The sequence below is a fragment of the Enoplosus armatus genome, chromosome 18, assembly GCF_043641665.1.
Source record: "Enoplosus armatus isolate fEnoArm2 chromosome 18, fEnoArm2.hap1, whole genome shotgun sequence".
NCBI classification, from domain to species: domain Eukaryota; kingdom Metazoa; phylum Chordata; class Actinopteri; order Centrarchiformes; family Enoplosidae; genus Enoplosus; species Enoplosus armatus.
Window position 1 is genome coordinate 6,775,501 of NC_092197.1, and position 17,700 is coordinate 6,793,200.

Sequence of the window (17,700 nt, forward strand, 5' to 3'; positions counted from 1 at the left end):
AGACTCTTGCGGAGTGCAGGATGTGCGGGTGTGAGCGTTTGTACCGCCGAGTGGCGTGAAGCCTGCCGGAGAGAGGCAGAATAACACCGGAACATGAGGGCTGCTGCCTTCAAAATAAATAAAATATACTCGCTAAAATGTCACCATGAGGTGGCCGAGCAACCAGTGGAGTCCCTAGGAAGTTACTGGAGGCTACTGGTTTCTGTTACCTTTGGACAGAACTAGGCTAGCTTTTTCCCCTTGCATCCAGTCTTTATGCTAAGCTAAGCTAACCGGTTGCTGGCTTTAGCTTTATATTTACCTTTTCACACATGAGAGTGGTATCAATCTTCTCATCTAACTCTGGGCAAGTAAGTGAATTCAACTATTTACAAAATAAGGAAATGACACCAGGGCTATGCATAATATATATATATATCCCTTTTGTTCCAATAAGTAATTTACAGACATAAAAATATAAATAATAATGTTTATCTCATAAAACGTTTCTCTATGTATCTTTACTTATGGCCTCAATCTTATCTTATTTTGAAGGTTGTGAGCGGAAGTTCTGTTTGCTAGCGGGGTAAACTTGACGATAGCGCTCTCTCCGTGCAGGGTCCGCCGGTCCACCCAGCTCTCCGCCTCCCCCCCTCCCTGCCCTCACATAAAGACGGCCTTGTTAGTTGATTCAAGACACCGTTACAGCAGCAGGAAACACTACTGCCTTTCATTTCCAGAGCCAACAAGAAGTGCGACTGACTCCAATAAATGTGAAGTCGACATAAAGATCCATCTCAATCTAAACTGACCTGGGAGGTTCTCTGTCGACTGGGGTCTCAATCAGGCAGCTGGCAGGAAGTAAATACAAAAATAAATGAATAAAATCGCGTGGATTTCAGTTGTAATTGTGTGGTGACTCGTGTTTGACCAGAAATCAAATTATGTCTGTGATGCCAAAGAGTAAAAAATTAAGTTACCTTATTACCATTAGACACAGTGGTGGAAGAAGTACTCAGATCTTTTAGGCTACAGAAGTAAAAGTAACCATACCAGTTTAGAAATACTAGTAAAAGTCCTGCATTCAAAACCCAGCATTAAAATATACTTAAAATATACTACAAAAGATCCATTTCAAAATGTATATTATATTATTGGATTATAATTATTGATACATTCATGTGTGGGGATCAATCAAGTCTTATCTTAACCTATATTAATACATCATCATTTATTTGTTGAGTATATTTTGTATTATTAAGTACAGTATTTGAGTAAATGTACTTAGTAACTTTCCAACACTGCGATTACAGTACACAGAATATTAATGGCTTATAAATGCACCATTAGTAAATGGCTCATTAACTATCAATAAAGTTAGTAGTCAGTTAGAGTAACTTAGAACTCACACCATACCTCTTACCTCGGAGAGGACTGATGAGCCACATCCATGTTTTTGGTCTATGGAGCCAGAGTAATGGGGGTCATTTTGACCTTTGACCTCACCTCATGACACACCCTCACACACTCTTAAAGCTGATGTGATAATGTAATCATACACACCCTTACACCCACCAGGATAATGTAATTTCCATTTAGATCTATAATAAGATAGAGTGTCACATGATAGGAGGAAAAGGTGTGCATGGATAGGTGAGGCTGCACCAGCTGCCTTCAAACTCTGAGTCCTATATGGACTCATCAGTCTCAGTCCAGGAAGTCCATTTGGCAAAATCGTATACAAAGACCTCCTAAACTGAGACTTCAGCAGATGAATGTGTTTACAGTCTTCTAGTATCAAACTGAACTCACACCATTCTGCACAGTGAAGCTCAAACATACAAATGAAGTAACAATAAGTACCTATAGATTATATTCCTCTAATATGTGCGCCTCAAGTGAAGCGAGTCGTAAACTGCCCTAAATGAAGGTAAAACTGAGATCACGATATTCTCATGTATGACAAAATAGTGACCCCAAGTGGTTGACTATGAAACCGCAACTTCCACAAAAGTGCACCAGAGGAATGATTCCAACTACATGAATAAAGCTCAGTTTCCAGTGGATGTCATAGTACATCAGATGTCAGTAGCTGTGTTGTGTCTTTTGCTAACATGCCAATTTGAGTCTTGTGCTTTCTTTTCCGTATCTCTTCGTTACCTTGAGGGGTTGCATCATATTATTCTGTAAGACTGTGAGATCCACGGTCCTCCAAGACATGGTTGTGATGAAGGGCGGCATAAATACACTTGAACCCACCAGTCAAATTTATTCCTTAGCGAAGCCTCCGGGCGCTAACCTGGTGTTCTTTGAAGACTTGCAGCATTTGATATTACAAAGCAGACAGACCTGGAGAGACTGGCCTGTGCAGACTCATCACAATGTCATCATGCCTGTTGGATGTTTTATGTACAAAGTGATAAAAGCATGCACAAGGGGAAAAAAAGGCAATTAAGACCAAGGATGTGAATGTCAGCATGTTGGAAACAATGTCCTGTGGGCTTTCGGCATCTTAACGAGGAACAAGGGAATCACTTTGTTTGTTCATGAACCGTGGGACACGTAGAGCGGCTCTTTGACACTGTGACAGAAATGTGAGATTAAACATGGCAATAAATCTCAGAATACAGATTTTTTTTTTTTTTTTAATAACAACCGTAAAACTCATAAAAAACAAAATACAAAAATATACAAGCAGCTCAAAGTAGAACTACAAGTCAAACCTTACATATACCTTAAATATAGAAAAGCAAGCTCTCTGGAAAGAGGATATCTACTTAATATGGGCAAGGTTTAGTCGTTTAGTGCACTAGCTTATATAGAACATCAATGGATGTATTTTTTAAATGAACTGAGAAACTACAGCAGCTGGCTTGTATTATTCATACCGAATGGACAATTTCCCTAAAGTGGAGCCTTTTTCACATGTGAACCATAATGGACACGCCTGAGGTTTGTCTTAAATGCATAGGACGTTTGTTAAAAGTCAGCAACTAAAGTGGTGTTTCCCAACCTTTTTGGCTTGTGAGCCCTTAAAATAAATCAATATCTCTACACGTAAACCCCTTATTAAAGCATGACTTGTGAGCAATTCAACCAAAGTTAGATTTCTCCCTCTCAAATTGTTTCATTTGAAGGATTTTTGAGTGCTTAAGAAGTTAAAAAAAATCCAAGATTTGACAAGAAAAAAAGCAAAAAAATAGAGAAATATCTGAATAAATAAACATAATTGCGTGTAACAGAAAAAATCTTGCTCTTTCATATCCCTTTAATCATCTTGTGATACTTCAGAACTATCCCCAGGTTGGGAACCACCTGAACTAAAGTGAAAATATTTGACTTTGGTTTTGTTCAGCTCTCTAACGCAGCTACAGTAGCCCACGTGAAAAGACGGGTAGACGGGTTTCCTCATCGTCGTTGTGGTGTCCCTAACCCTTAAAGTTCTGAAAGATCTCTGCAGCGTCCAACCAGGACCTGAAGCAGGCGAGGCCTCGGTCTCTGATCTGTTTCCTGCCCTTGTCTGTGATCATGTCGCCGTTCTCCTTCACAATCACCAGTTTGGGCACTGCTGTGATCTTGTAGCGCTGCTTCAACTCGCTGAGAGAGAAAAGAGAGACAAAGGAAGGGATTTGTTACACAACTGTTGCAATAGCTGCTGCTTTGTTTCTTCTACTTTGTGAAAAAAAACATCATATGCTTGAACATAAAGAACACTTACTCACATACAGTACTTATGTACAAATCTAAGGTACTCTACTATAGCATTTCCATTTTATGCATCTTCTATACTTCACTAATAAAGAAATTGTACTTTTTACTCAACTACATATATCCAACAGCTGGAGTTACCAGTTACTTCGCAGATCAAGATTTTTAAATCCTACAATAAGCATATCAAAACCGAGTGTGGGTACTTTTACATTTATACTTGCACACAAATCTGAGATACTTCCATTTTATGTGATTTTTTAATATCTCCTCCTCAGAGAGAAATACTGTGCTTTTTACTCCACTGCATTTATTTGACAGCTATAGCTACAAGATTTGCATTTTAAAAACAAAACACATGATCAGCTTAAAAACGAATTCTTTGGGTTGCAACTATCATTTTCATTTTCAATAAATCTACTTATATTTAGTTTAAAAAGTGTCAGCAAATAGTGAAAAATGGCCATTAAAATTTCCAAGAGCCCAGGTTGTCTTGTTTTATCGAAGCATCAGTCTAAAACCCAAATATATTCTGTTTACTCTCATGTAGGACAAAGACAAGCAACAAATTCTCACATTTCAGAGGTTGGAACCTGAGAATAATAGGCATTTTTGCCTTAAAAAAAATTAACTAATTGATCAACTAATCAACTATTCGTTTCAGCTCTAGTGCTTTACTTTCATATTTCCATTTTATGCTGACTAAATTCCAGCTTTAGCTACAATTCACAGTTCATATGATTAGTTTAAAAATTGTTATGCATTGTTATTTATTTAACTACACAGTGGTATACAGTATGTAAGAAAACATTTCAATGTAAATGTTTATGTAAATGTGAAATGACCTTGCCCTTGACCAGATACAACATTAAAATGCTGCATATACACGAATACAACACTAATTATACTCAAAGATGATATAATATACAAAAACCTAACAACACTTCATCATGAGTACTTTTGATACTTTACACATTTAAGAACACCTGCACTTCCACCAAAGTAACACTTTGAATTTAGGACTTTTATTGTGATATTGCTACTTTTACTACTTTTTATATGAGCGACTCCTCCGTCACTGATGCTTGACTTTTTGAAAATGTGTACATAAGATGACACATGCTACATACAAGCATATACTACTGCACGTCCACAGATGCAGGTTTGATTTAGAGTTGATTCTGTCATAAAACAACACATATACACAAAAGACTCAATCCAACATGGGATCTGGGCATTCAGAGACAAAAAAAATATGAAATCAAACTAAATAAACCATACAGTTAAAATTGAACAGATCAATCTTAAAGTCACTGTCACTCCCAGCTGTGGGAGGTAGTCTGTCTGTTCTGCACTTAGACCTAATCCCAGACAGGGTGACCCTCATAAGCATTTTACATAACCTGGAGCACAGCCTAATAGGCTGTACAGACAATAGTGTTAAATCCTAATTAGATAAAAGACAAATAAAGCACAGTCAAGTGCATCTAATTACAATTTTGACACCTTACATTGAGTTTAAAATGTTTGTGTAAAATATTTAAATAGAAAGTGAAACAGATAATGGGAACATTCATACACTCTGTAAGTTAAATAACCAAACTTCCATTGACTTTTCATTAGATTTTGATACTTACTGCTTGTAGTCATCCGTCCAGGGCAGAGCTAGCCAGTCTCCATGCATATCATGATAATATTCAACCATGTCATCCGCCGACTTGTCAGAGGAGACAAAAACTATCTCAAACTGGGCAGGAGGTTCGCTCTCTTCGACCAGCTCCGTGTAGAAATCACACAGGATGGGAGTGAAGTCTCGACAAGGCGGACACCATCCCGCAGAAAAGTAGATCCCCACCACTTTATTCCTCAACGCCTCGTCAGGCTCGACGAAATCCCCGTCTTTATTCAGGAGTGTCCGCCCGGCAAACACCTCTACCATGTCTGCTAAAGTCTCGCACACACTTCAAATTAAAGAGTCCGGGAGATTTGACAGCTCTAAGAGTCGCTTTAGCTCATATTGCCGAGTTTCGACACCTCGGTTCTCTGAAGAAGCTTCCCCTACTTTCCTGTAATGTTTACCTTTGTGCAAAAGCTACTTACAGCCAATCCTGGTAATCACCTGCGGACCAATGAGCACTCAAGAAGACAGTGTGGTAGTTCAATAGCCATGTAATGTGGGGTTTCAGCTTCAGGGAGAAAGCTGCATTCAAACGCTGCTCGTATGCTAGTAATTTCCAGTTCAGCTGCGGCACGACGTTTCACAGCACTTTCAGGCAGCCCGGGCGAGCGCATGCGCAGAGCCGCATTACCCGCTGTAGTTAGTCTTTCAATTAACCGACAAACGTTTTCAAACGAATCTCGTGAAAGAACCTGGCTGCAGACAAGATGGCTGATGTCGACCGCGGTCACGGAGTCACGTTACCTCAATTGCCAGAAGAGGTAGTTTTTGTATGTTTATTTTGCTTTTTAAAAACTTTTTTTAAACCATGTTTTCCATTTGTTTTCAAACTTTATTAAAATATATTACTGAACTACTGAAGCCAGGGTTATTTTTTGTTTGTTTGTTTGTTTTTACCTTTTCCATCATCTCTGGTTCATTTTTATTGAGTCTTGATTTTGTATCCACCCAACAGAAAGGAAAAGGTTGTATAACCTGAACCTTATTGCTAACTAGCTTGTAAGACAAACATTTTTATTTGCCATGTTATGAGTTTTGTTAATATTCAGTTTTGTCCTGTCTTTAATGCTTCAATGGCCATACAAGATCATACACTAATTTGTAAATTACTCAGTTTTACTGTTAAGCTTCCTCTTGTTCAGTTCCTTCACCTTCCCTCTGTTTTTCTCCTTTTCCACTTCCTTTGCCGCTCCTTTCTTCACTTCCTCTGTCCTTCGTCCTCCTCCGTCTCCTGTTCTTCTCACTTGTCTTTTATCTTCTTTCTCCCCCATTTCCATGTTGTCTCCCCACCTCTTCCACATCCCATATATTCTATATTTCTCTCTATATATATATGTACCTTCCCTTTCTCTCTAACTAAATTTCTCTGTATCTGTCGTACAGTTTAAAGTTTAAAGTATGATGAAGCTGTATATTTCTTCACTGGGAAAGAAATGCACTTTGTTGCATCACAAATAGCGAACAAACAAACATTGGCATCGCCAAATCCATACAAAACCAATATGTCCAGTTACTTTTTGCATGTTGTGGTCTGTGTATAAAATGCTGAAATATACAGTTTAACTTCACATTTAGAATACAGAACTGAAACAACTTTAAAGAGTGTCTGTGAAGTACATTTGGAGATCAGTGTGCTTCCTTCGCTCCTTGTTGCTTTAGTGGAGTGGACGGAGGTCATTTGGAAAGAAACCCGGCCGCTCTTTCTTAGTGAGCATTTGCTGCCCATCAGTGGACTCGACTGCTGCGTTGAAAGACTGAAGGGTTGGTTTTTTTTCCCAAGGAATTTTTCTCTCCCAAAAGAATTTCCACCAACATGACCTCTAATTCTAATTTATCCAACATGCGACGGCTGGTGGAGCAACTGAAGCTTGAGGCCAGTGTGGAAAGAATCAAGGTAAAGAAAAAAACAAATACAACCTTACACAGAAAAAACATGATATCTTTTAATGGACATGAGAGTTCAGGGTTTACTTGTGCTTCTCTTGATTAGTTTACCTTTGTTTTTTTATGAAATATGACCAATGAAAGAGCACTAACCTTCTGTATAAGATTCAACACATTACAGTCTAATGTTTTATTTTATACAGTCTATTTATTAACCACCTACTTGTCTTACAGCATGGTCATTCACTGCTGCCTCATAAAGTCTCATACTATATACGCTCTATACTCTTATTCCACACATTATACCCGGACTGCAGCATATTATTTATCAACCAAATGTCAAATAATGTTGTGAATTTAGAGGATGGTGGGAACATGTTGCTGAGTGCTCTCCCTAAACACTTAGATAAGTTGAAATGTCACATATATCATATTTAGATATTAATATTTAACAACTGGCCAAGTTACAACAGTTGCGAATGAGCCTTTTGGCTAACACTGTCTCATTTACAGTTGAGAAATGTGCATTGTCCCTGTGAAAAAAAGACAAATAATAAACCACTTTCTGATAAGTCACCATTTTAAAATGGCTTTATAAGCATGAATTGACGACTTTATTCATGGTTAATGAATCATTTACTATTGCTCTATAGGTCATTTGCAAACCATTAGTAAGAATAACTTTTGGGTTCCTATGTTGTGGAAAAATCCTCCTCAAGCATTAAACTTGCTTTGTCTTTGTTGCTCATCAGTTCATCAGGCAGATGCCTCCTTATTAGTTAGTCATTAATAAAGGGTCACCAGTTTCTCAATTTCTGTCAGCAAAACTTTGCAATTATAACTGTTCATCAATCATTAATAAAGGGTTCTCATAGTAATCCATCAAGTCTGCAGGTATAAATGTTAATAAGTTGTTTATAAAGGGATTTTGATGCAGATGTCCCTTTTCTAGAAGGTGAGTGGTCAAACAGTCTATTGGAAGGGATTCCCTGAATTAAATAGCTAGCTAAAAACCCAAAAGTTAGTTTTATTAATGGCTTATAACTGATTTATAAAATAAAGACCATTAACCATGATTAAAGCCATTATCGATGCTTATAAACCCCTTTTTAAAAGGTGACTAATATAAATCAATATGTCTGTGTTCCCAGGTGTCCCAGGCGGCTGCAGAGCTCCAGCAGTACTGTCTGCAGAACGCAGGCAAAGATGCCCTGCTGGTCGGAGTCCCCACAGGCAGCAACCCCTTCAGAGAACCACGCTCCTGTGCTGTAGTGTGAAGGTCAGAGTCCACAAAGTTAACAGCCTTTATTTGTTATAAGTAACACCTATCATTATCGCAGAATATCAAACGAGGAATAAAAAGATTTGCACTTTTTGCAGTGGAAGATGAAGTGGACACAACTGTGGCATCTCACTCACAGAAGAAAAGAATTCCATTTTTTTAAACCATTTTTATTTGATTGTTGATGATAATTTCATGTTTTTTAAGAAGAAAATTAAGTTTTTCAAATATATGTCTTGTTTTACTACATTTCTGTATAGCCACATAAAGTAACTTTTTTAACACATTAAAATACTTTGCATAAACCTCCTTCTTCTTAGTCTTTATTTAAATACCTGTTGAAAGCTAATGCTGTAAAAGTGTGATCTCTGTTTTATACAGGGAGTCATTTAGTGATCATCTATGTATTATACAAAGCGGATGTTTATAGCCAGGCTCTAAATTACGCCTTGGAATCTGGTGGCGTCGGAGCTTCCTGATGTTCAGTCTAAGTTAGGACCACAGCCCGAGAGAGGAAACTGGTTCTTCCTGTTAAAAACTGCAAAGACACTCAACAGAAAGTTACACTTCACTCCGCCTTTGAGCTTTTACGGATCGTGGAACTTATTTACAAGCTCAAGGCTATGAAATAAAACATGAATCACCATAGTGTGGAAACTGGATATTATGAATCATGATGTCCATCCTCTTTAAGTGTGTTTAGGCATTTAAGCCAGTGTCTGTTTTTATTTCATTTTATGTTTTATTTATTTGTATATATTCTGTATTAAATGGAACTTATATATATGTATTTTAAGGTGAAGACAATCGCCCCAGAAACTATCTAGATCAGCCTAAAAGAGGTCTAGCCAGTCATGAGACAGCACTCTACTTTGTCACTTCCTTTTCCTCTCAGTACACTGTTCCTTGGACGAGTCTCAATAGTTTCCCCCATTTTGTTGCCTCCTTTCCTAACAACCTTTGTTCAAATGTGCACCCCACTGAGGGCATCATCCTCCTTTTTGACACGTTTTGCATGAGCAGTAAGAGAACAGGATGCAGAAAGTTAACATTATCTGTATGTGAGAATGAGAAACTCTCTCTATAAGAAAGAAGCCAGAGAGCAATGAGAAGATGGTTCACATGTGAGCAGGACTTTTGTATATTTGTAACCCCAAATAACTTGCAAAATGACAGAAAGCTTTTCCTACAGCTATTTCTATTTAGGAAACGTGGCTGCAGTATATTCGGTTCTGGAGCTCAACATGGTTTAAATAAGGTACCAGAGTGACAAACTTCATTTTCAGATCATTTTCACTTCAATCAATAGATTCCTTTGAGTGATGGAAAACTGGTTTTCCACTGCCGATCCTAGGTTATCATGTAAACCAAGAGTACCTATTGAGGGAAAGTGTCAACGGATGCCACCTGCTGGTCATGTGTAGAGAACAAAAATATCATGATTCATTCTTCCCAAAGCAGAACAGCCAGTGGTGGAAGAAGTATTCAGATACTTTACTTCAGTTAAAGTACCAATACAACAATGTAGAAATACTCAATTAAAGTGCATTTAAAATGTAGTATTTCCAGCAAAATGCACTTCTTTTCCCCAAATGTTTTTATTAGTTTTGCAAAATGCACTTTAAGTATCTCTATCTTTAAGTTACTCAATTTAGGAAAAAAAAGGCCCATGTGATATATATTATATTATGAGAGTTTAATCACTGAGTTTAATCACTGATGCATTCACTGTCTAGTCTGAAAGATTATAAAACCTTGAGGTGTCTCAATTTTTTTATGATAAGCTGGATGGAGACTGGATTCTGTTGTTTAGACTAAATAGCTTAGAAGAGCCATACATGTCCTCGTTGTGACCTTGTTTTCTTGAGTATAACTAGACTGTTGGAAAGACTATTTGTTAAGAAAACTCCACAACTGTTGTGTGGGGTATGTTTCCGTTACATTAAAAACTGAGACAACGGAGACTGTCCAGAAGGTGTTTATTTATTCATCAAAATAGAGACTGACCTGAAAGTACAATGTTTATTCATCATTAGTGAAGTATAAAATGGAAATACTGAAGTGAGGAACAAGCATCAGTTGTAGCCATTTGAACTTTCACGTTAAGCTTTCTTCCAGTTGATTCATAACTCTGCAGGAGTCCGTTTACACCAACAAGAAGTCCAGATGTTGCAGCTGTGTATTTCAGTGTCTGGTTTTGTCAGTCCTCCAACATGTATCTACTTTCTGTTTGTCCAGAGCACCTGCAAAACTGGTCATATACACTGGCATGTTCCTCCAAAAGACAACGCAATGGAAAATATAAATGGATCAGAAGTGCTTTGCTGTGAAACTGGCTGTTCCTTTTCAAAGAGTGCTCCTCTGTCACTTCATTCTGAAGAGAAGGTAACTCAGGTATAAAGGTGCAGTTGTTCTTTGACGAGGAAATAACCTGAGTAGCTTGAATGGAGTCGTATTCGCCTTTAAAGGTGTGGGCGGGGAGCAGAGAGCAGAGTTGGGTTTCAGTGCCACCCCTCTTTTTCTATTCTCACACACGCTGTAGTGCAGTCCAGACACAGTCCAGGGAGGCACTTTGGGCTGTGTGTGTGTGTGTGTGTGTGTATGTGTGCTTTGGTTATAGCCTCAAGGTTTCCTGGATGACTATGAACACAGCTGCCATCAATGAAGGACCACAATACGACACACCACTGGGGAACTTGCACAGCTTGTCCACACCTTTTTCAAAGGTCATTGACCTCTGAGAAAGGATTGATCCACTTTCATTCCTTTTTGTCAATGACTCTGAACTTTCATGTGTCGGATGAGCCCTTTTATCAAGTGAGGAGATGGCCAAGGTGTACAGACTCTATGTAGGAATAGCAACAGGTAAGATTTACTGTTGTTTTATCCTTTTATTTGAATCAGTGTTCACATTTCCTACTTACTGGTTGTAAAGAGAAGGCTGGTTTTAATATAATATGAGAGTTTAGAAACCTCAGACACATTAGAGTGATGTTTACATATAATTCTTATTTTCAACGCTGGGTCCAAGTGATAGTTGTCTTCTCAAGGGACATACATCGTGTTAAAAATGCCACTGTATGAGTTAATTCCATACTGTTTTGACATTTTCAACATCCATGTACCTTCAAAGCAAAGCAGGTTTGAAGACAGTGCTCTCCCTACTGAGCTATATTTGTACAGTAGACTTCAGTGTTGGTTAATGATTGAATGAAGAGTCCATACACCAGAAATGTATCCCCTGTGATTACCAATCATTGTCAAAACAGACTTCCCTAATGTGGTATGAAATTCGTCTTTGTAATATCCTCATATATGTTGAGGTTTACACAGTCTGTGGTAAACGTTTATGTAATCAAACTGCTCTAAGCGTGACCAGGGCAGTTAATATGGGTTTTCTTTAGAGCAGTGAAAGTGTGTATGTGTGTGAGAGACACAGAAGTGGGCGTGAGCGAGAGGAATTGCCACTCTCTCCTACCCTATAAGGCTGGCTGGCATCATGACTCAGCAGCTATTCACCAATAACTGTGATGTTTTTCCTGTCATCTCTCACGTAGATCCGATACTGTAGGTGGAATGTGATCACAAATGTGGTGGAACTGTTCTCGCACGTGCATATATATATAGTTGTTGTGAGTGTGTACGTGTGTGATTGTCTTTTTGTTTGTGTTTCTGGCTGCAGCTCTGGCCTTATGCAAATACTCCCTGGCAGAATGGAATGCCACCGACGAGTCTGCCAATCGAACTGTGGCCCACTGTCATCGCCATGGCAACAGAGACAATTGCACAGGTAGATACGGACAGGAGGCGAGGGGCGCCCCCCCGGCTGCTTTGAAGTTTTAAGGTGGAGGTTTAGTGGAGGAACGGGCAAAACGCAGATGTGGATGTTAAAATGCAAACACACCTACGCATTGAAACACTTCACAGCAAAGGAAAAAATGAGCAAAGACAGAAATAGAGGCAGTTAATTGTGGGGCAGTCATACTCCTGGCTGTCCAGAGAGCAGAGGAGTAATTAAAGTGCCCGAACTGATCAGGAGCCTGGGCTGGTTGTTAGTTACTTCTCTGAGTCTTTGAAAACGCCATACTTGTTGTCTTTTCTCTTACTTTGTTTGTTTTGGCTGTTATGCACCACAACACCAAGGCAAATACCTTGTAGCTTATGTTTAAACCGGTTAGGCAATAAACCTGTTTCTGATTTTAATTCTTGCCAATAATTTTGTCTTTGTTTGATGGATTAATCACAGCAAAGGAGAAAACAAACAAACAAAAAAAGTTCCTCTAAAGGAGCTGCTTTATCAAAATTCACTGACGTTTCCTTTCCAGGCTAGCTGCTTCCCACGTTAAGCTAAGCTAAACTAACCAACTGCTAGCTAGCTACAACCAGCAGATGGTTAGCTTAGCTTAGCAGAAAGATTGAGAACGGGGTAAATGTAACATCGCTCAATTCCCTCTAAAACGACAACTTGTCATTTTTACATTATGGTTTTAGTACAGATTAAACAAATGAGGTAAAACATGTTAATTAGTTAGCTTAGGTGCTGGTAGACATTTTTATTCCTTTCCAGGCAAACTAAACCAATCAACTGCTGGCTTTAACTTCATATTTAGCGAAAGTGGTATCGATCTTCTCATCTGAGCTAACTCTCGTCAAGAAAGCAAATTAACATATTTTCCAACGTATCATTCCTTTGAACTTTGCAATTGGATGTTTTTCTTTTCAACAATGAGGTCATGGCAGCAAGCCAGGTCTCATGTTTCGGCTAACAACTGAAGCGCTTTCCTTGATGTCACCTGAGCGGCAGTATTCTTTTACGAACTCATTTTCAAAGATAATCTCATGGGAATGGGTTGTAAAGATTGCGGCAGCCTGTAGTATAAAAAGCACTCTGTGTAACTGATGATCAGAAGTTCAGCATTATGTTAGGGTGTGTTTTAGAGTTTGTGTTTGTGAGCAATTAAGCTAGAGAGAAAAGCTAGACGGGAGAATGGGAAATTGTACCCTAACTGTATTCCACTTTAGCGTGTGTGTTTCACTTAGTAAAGAATTGTAATAATCGAGACACGTGGTTAATGAGACCTTGATGACACTAAGCTTTTCCTGGCACTGATTCATGAGGACTCCTCTCTGATCATATTGCAAACAGTCTATTTATACATCTGGCCATGCCAGAAGGTGAACATGTGAGTCAAAGAAGCAAGCTGACAGAACGTGACGCAGTTACAGGAATAGTCTGACATTTTGGGAAACAAGCTTTTTCGCTCTCTTGACCCGAGTTATATGAGATGATGTCTGTAATGAAGCTACAGCCAGGAGATGGTTTAAAGACTGGAAACAGGAGAAAACAGCTATAACGTGTTAATTAGTGAGCTTTAGAGGTGGATTTTGTTACCTTCAGACAGAGCCAGGCTAGCTGTTTCCCTGTTTCCAGTCTTTACGCTAAACTAAGCTAGGCTATAAGCTAACTGGCTGCTGACTGTAGCCTTATTTTGAATGGACAAACATCACAGTGGTATTGAATCTCAGCAAGAAAGCAAATAAGCATATTTCCCCAAATATCTAACAATGTATCATCAGAGTTCATACTTTCCACTGTTCATTAGTGTGTTTATTTTGAACTTCAACAGATGATGAAATGCTTTTATACTGAATTGTCTTTGAATGCAATCATTCTGAAACTCATTTTAAATGTTGTCATGTCATTTCTCCAGGAGACACAATAGATACAGGGCAGTGGAGCGGCCACTTCTCAAAATGTCCTGAGGAACTAACAAACTACTGCGTCCACGGGGACTGTCGTTACGTTAAAGAACAGAAGGCACCGTCTTGTAGGTGAGAGACTGTCTGCTGCAAAAAGATGGAGATAATGGTGATTGAGAAATATAAAGAGATAGATGTAGCTGTAAAAGAAATTCAAAGTTAGGAGTCTGACAGTGAAGACAAGGATTTGAATACAGAATAGATGAAAGAGAGTTGTGTAATTGTGTGGATGTGTTCCAATATATTTGGAAAAGCAGACAAACAGATGCCTGCAAGGAAAATTCACATAAATTGAAAATGAAAGCCATGAAAGTCTTTTTTTCTTTCTTTGTCTCAGGTGTCAGCATGGTTATATTGGTCCCAGGTGTGAATATGTGGACCTGGACTGGCAGATAGGAGAGAAACAACGAATCATAATTGCCTGCGTCATCGCCGGGCTCGTTTTTCTCATTCTTCTCATTGTATTCATCTGCATTTGTTCACAGTAAGCTTTTGTGCTTGTGGGACCAAAGAATGTGATTCACAAATGTTTCAAAAGTACTTAAAGTAATAGGACATTGTTGGGAACTACGCTTATTCGCTGTCTAGCCAAGACTTAGATAAGAAGATTGATACCACCTCACGTTCTATGGTAAAGATGTAGGTGCAGCCAGATGAAAAAAATTCCTCTTACTAGCACCTCTAAAGCTTACTACTAACACGTTAACATCTGTAATATCTGTTCTCTCGTCACCATAATAATTGTCTTTCCCCCGACGTTAGCGCCGCACATCACAGAATTTAAAGCTCTGTAATTGGATGTTTCTTGCCAAAATGCACCCAGGAATTTGTATTTTTTATGTACATGGGCTTCAGGAGAGTTTCATGTCCATCCAAGTTGTGGAAGTGCTCCAACTGTGAGTCATATAACATTGTCTATGGGAAAAAATGAATGGGACTTTATAAATAGCTCCTCTCACTTTGTTGTTTTTATAATTTGCTTTTTGTATGTATTAAACGAACAAGATATAACATGTTCATTAGTGAGCTTTAGAGGTGCTGGTAGGTGTATTTTCTTACCTTTGGACACAGCCAGGCTAGCTGTTTCCCCCTGTTTTTAGTCCATATGCTAAGCTAAGCTAACCAGCTGCTGGCTGTAGCTTCATATTTATCATACAGATATGAGAGTGGCATCTTCTCATCTAACCCTCGACAAGAAAGCGAATAAGCATGTTTTAACTTGTGACTGTGATTATTGAACAACTGGTTTTGCTATTACTGCTGCACATAAATGAAATGTGCTTGGATCCTGAGTATAATATGTTTCCATCTCTGTCAGTCGTAGGTGGAGACTGTGTTGGCGGAGGGGAAGACGGAGAGAAGAACCAAGGAACGGGACAGAGAAGCTCAGCATGATGGACACCAGTGCAGCACACACAACCTCAATGGCAGACTCAACAGAGCCACCACACACCAACGCTGTATGAGGAGTGTGTGTGAGGACGTGTGCGACCACAAGTCTGGGGACTGTTTAGACATGAGGGATTTTGTCCTTCATGCGACAGCTGCTGCCTTTTGTCTCACAGTGACGGCAGTGCGCTAAAGGAGGTCCCTCTGTGCTGGACAGGACTGAGGCCTGCTCATAGGAAGGACATTCCTGGATAAAGTCTGCGTTAGATCAAGCAGGAGCTCAGGAGTTTGCACCCTCCTTTTAAAGGGCAGCCTTGTCTGAAACTTTGATGAAACTTCAGAACAAAGAAGATGCCTTCCTGGATTTACGATTAAACACAAGTTTGGAGCTGGTTGTGTGTTGGCAAGGACACTTTTTTCCAAATGGTGCAGAGCCACATCCGCTTCAAGCTTTTCATTTAGCACTGCTGACTGCACAGCGCTAAATAAATCGTTGCTATGTTGGAAAAAGCTGTGACACCAGCTGGCAGTCGGTGATAACAGCTGATCAAGTTATTAGTCTGCATGGGAGACACTTAGACACTGAAAAATGAGAGGAAAGTGACTGTGTGACGATACTACACTCTATGTTCTCTTTGGGGAACTCTATACCGGGGGAACGTAAAATAAATCATCAAATGTATAGAAATATGCAATATCACAAGCACCAGCAGCTGCAGAATACTGATTCAGTATGCTGTATCTTTGTGTTGTATTGTTTCTACTTTGTTTACCGCTAGTAAAGTGTCATTTCACAAAGGACCAATTATTAATATTTAAAAATCTACATCACAAAATCAACAGTTATCATCATTTTATTCCTCTATCTACATCAATATCTCCACGTACACACACACGCAGAATATTGTTACTCATCAACTTTAGCAATGCAAGACGAGCCTTATATATACTAAAGGTTGCAGTTCTGGACTCCCGGGTTGGAGGAGGACAAGGAGAACTTGTGCTGGAGGCTTTTTTGAACTGTATATTTGGAGCCGAGCAGCCTCCGAGCTACAGAGGCAGAACAGCCGAGCCAGTGTGTGGAGGCTCCACTGAGGTGAAAGTGCTCTACTGTATGAGATGGTTTCTAAACTGCCAGCCTTTCACCGGGTTTTTAATGTGTATCTGTATGTGTATTAACTCTGCATCTAAATGTAGAATGAAGAGAGTTAGGACAGAGTCAGTGAAGTCTGTTTATATGTCAATAAATATGGCTACTGTATATGTGCTGTCCATTTAAAATAATAAAAAAAACACAAAAAAAATCACAGCTAAAATATATTGCAATGAGACCCACATTGCGTAGTGTTTCATAAGAAATCTCATCACAGCCCAATGAGCTCAAGTTCACAAGTTCACTGCTGACTTTCACTCCCTCACAGATAAACGTCTCAGATCTCCAGACTGCACCATGAGCCACTATAACCTTTGTTACATCAGTTTCAATTTAATCAAATACATGTAGTATTTACATGTATATTATTCCATACACACATTCAGATTAAGTAATGATTATACTCCCCTTCGGGTAATTATGCTTTGGTTACAGTTTTATTGTTTTGTTGTGCTGCTATGGTGCTGTGTTACCAGCTGGAGCCAACACATTCCAGCGTGAGTGGGAACATAAAGTATCGTCCACTGACATAACGTGACTTAATCCTGTTGGCACAAGGGAATTATTTTGTATCTGACTTTGTTCTTGATTGTAATGTGCTGGGCAGTCTGTAGTATGTATAGTCAGTTTTGCTATCTGTTTGTTTTAACTTTACAATTAACTGTTTTTTAAAAGAGTGCTCCACAGATTTAACATTGCACTCCTGTCACATTGTCAGACTCACAGTGTAAGTAGTATCAAAAGTATCAAAACTGATGCGGCAGCATCAGTGACATCATCTTTTTTATTCCATGCATTTTTCTTCCTTGTCAAAACGTGGCGCCTACATTACCCACAATGCAACCCGACCGCTGGCAGTTCGGCCAG

At 39.0% G+C, this 17,700-nt stretch overlaps 3 protein-coding genes across 3 annotated transcripts; 2 read left to right on the top strand and 1 right to left on the bottom strand.

The window, feature by feature from the left end:
- Positions 1-2,641: 2,641 nt before the first annotated feature.
- Positions 2,642-5,754, bottom strand: nxnl2 (nucleoredoxin like 2). The gene is made up of 2 exons (XM_070924958.1): positions 5,325-5,754; positions 2,642-3,576 (listed from the first exon to the last, which is right to left on the bottom strand). The coding sequence occupies exons 1-2, from the start codon at positions 5,624-5,626 to the stop codon at positions 3,408-3,410; spliced, it is 471 nt and encodes a 156-aa protein (XP_070781059.1). The 5' UTR covers positions 5,627-5,754; the 3' UTR covers positions 2,642-3,407.
- A 1,332-nt stretch (positions 5,755-7,086) lies between these two features.
- On the top strand, positions 7,087-8,837 carry gng10 (guanine nucleotide binding protein (G protein), gamma 10). The gene is made up of 3 exons (XM_070924275.1): positions 7,087-7,259; positions 8,401-8,528; positions 8,630-8,837. The coding sequence occupies exons 1-2, from the start codon at positions 7,179-7,181 to the stop codon at positions 8,524-8,526; spliced, it is 207 nt and encodes a 68-aa protein (XP_070780376.1). The 5' UTR covers positions 7,087-7,178; the 3' UTR covers positions 8,527-8,528; positions 8,630-8,837.
- A 2,519-nt stretch (positions 8,838-11,356) lies between these two features.
- Positions 11,357-16,968, top strand: btc (betacellulin, epidermal growth factor family member). The gene is made up of 5 exons (XM_070924274.1): positions 11,357-11,396; positions 12,214-12,321; positions 14,243-14,363; positions 14,629-14,775; positions 15,610-16,968. Exons 1-5 carry the CDS (start codon positions 11,357-11,359, stop codon positions 15,755-15,757), a joined length of 564 nt encoding a protein of 187 aa, XP_070780375.1. The 3' UTR covers positions 15,758-16,968.
- Positions 16,969-17,700: the final 732 nt, after the last annotated feature.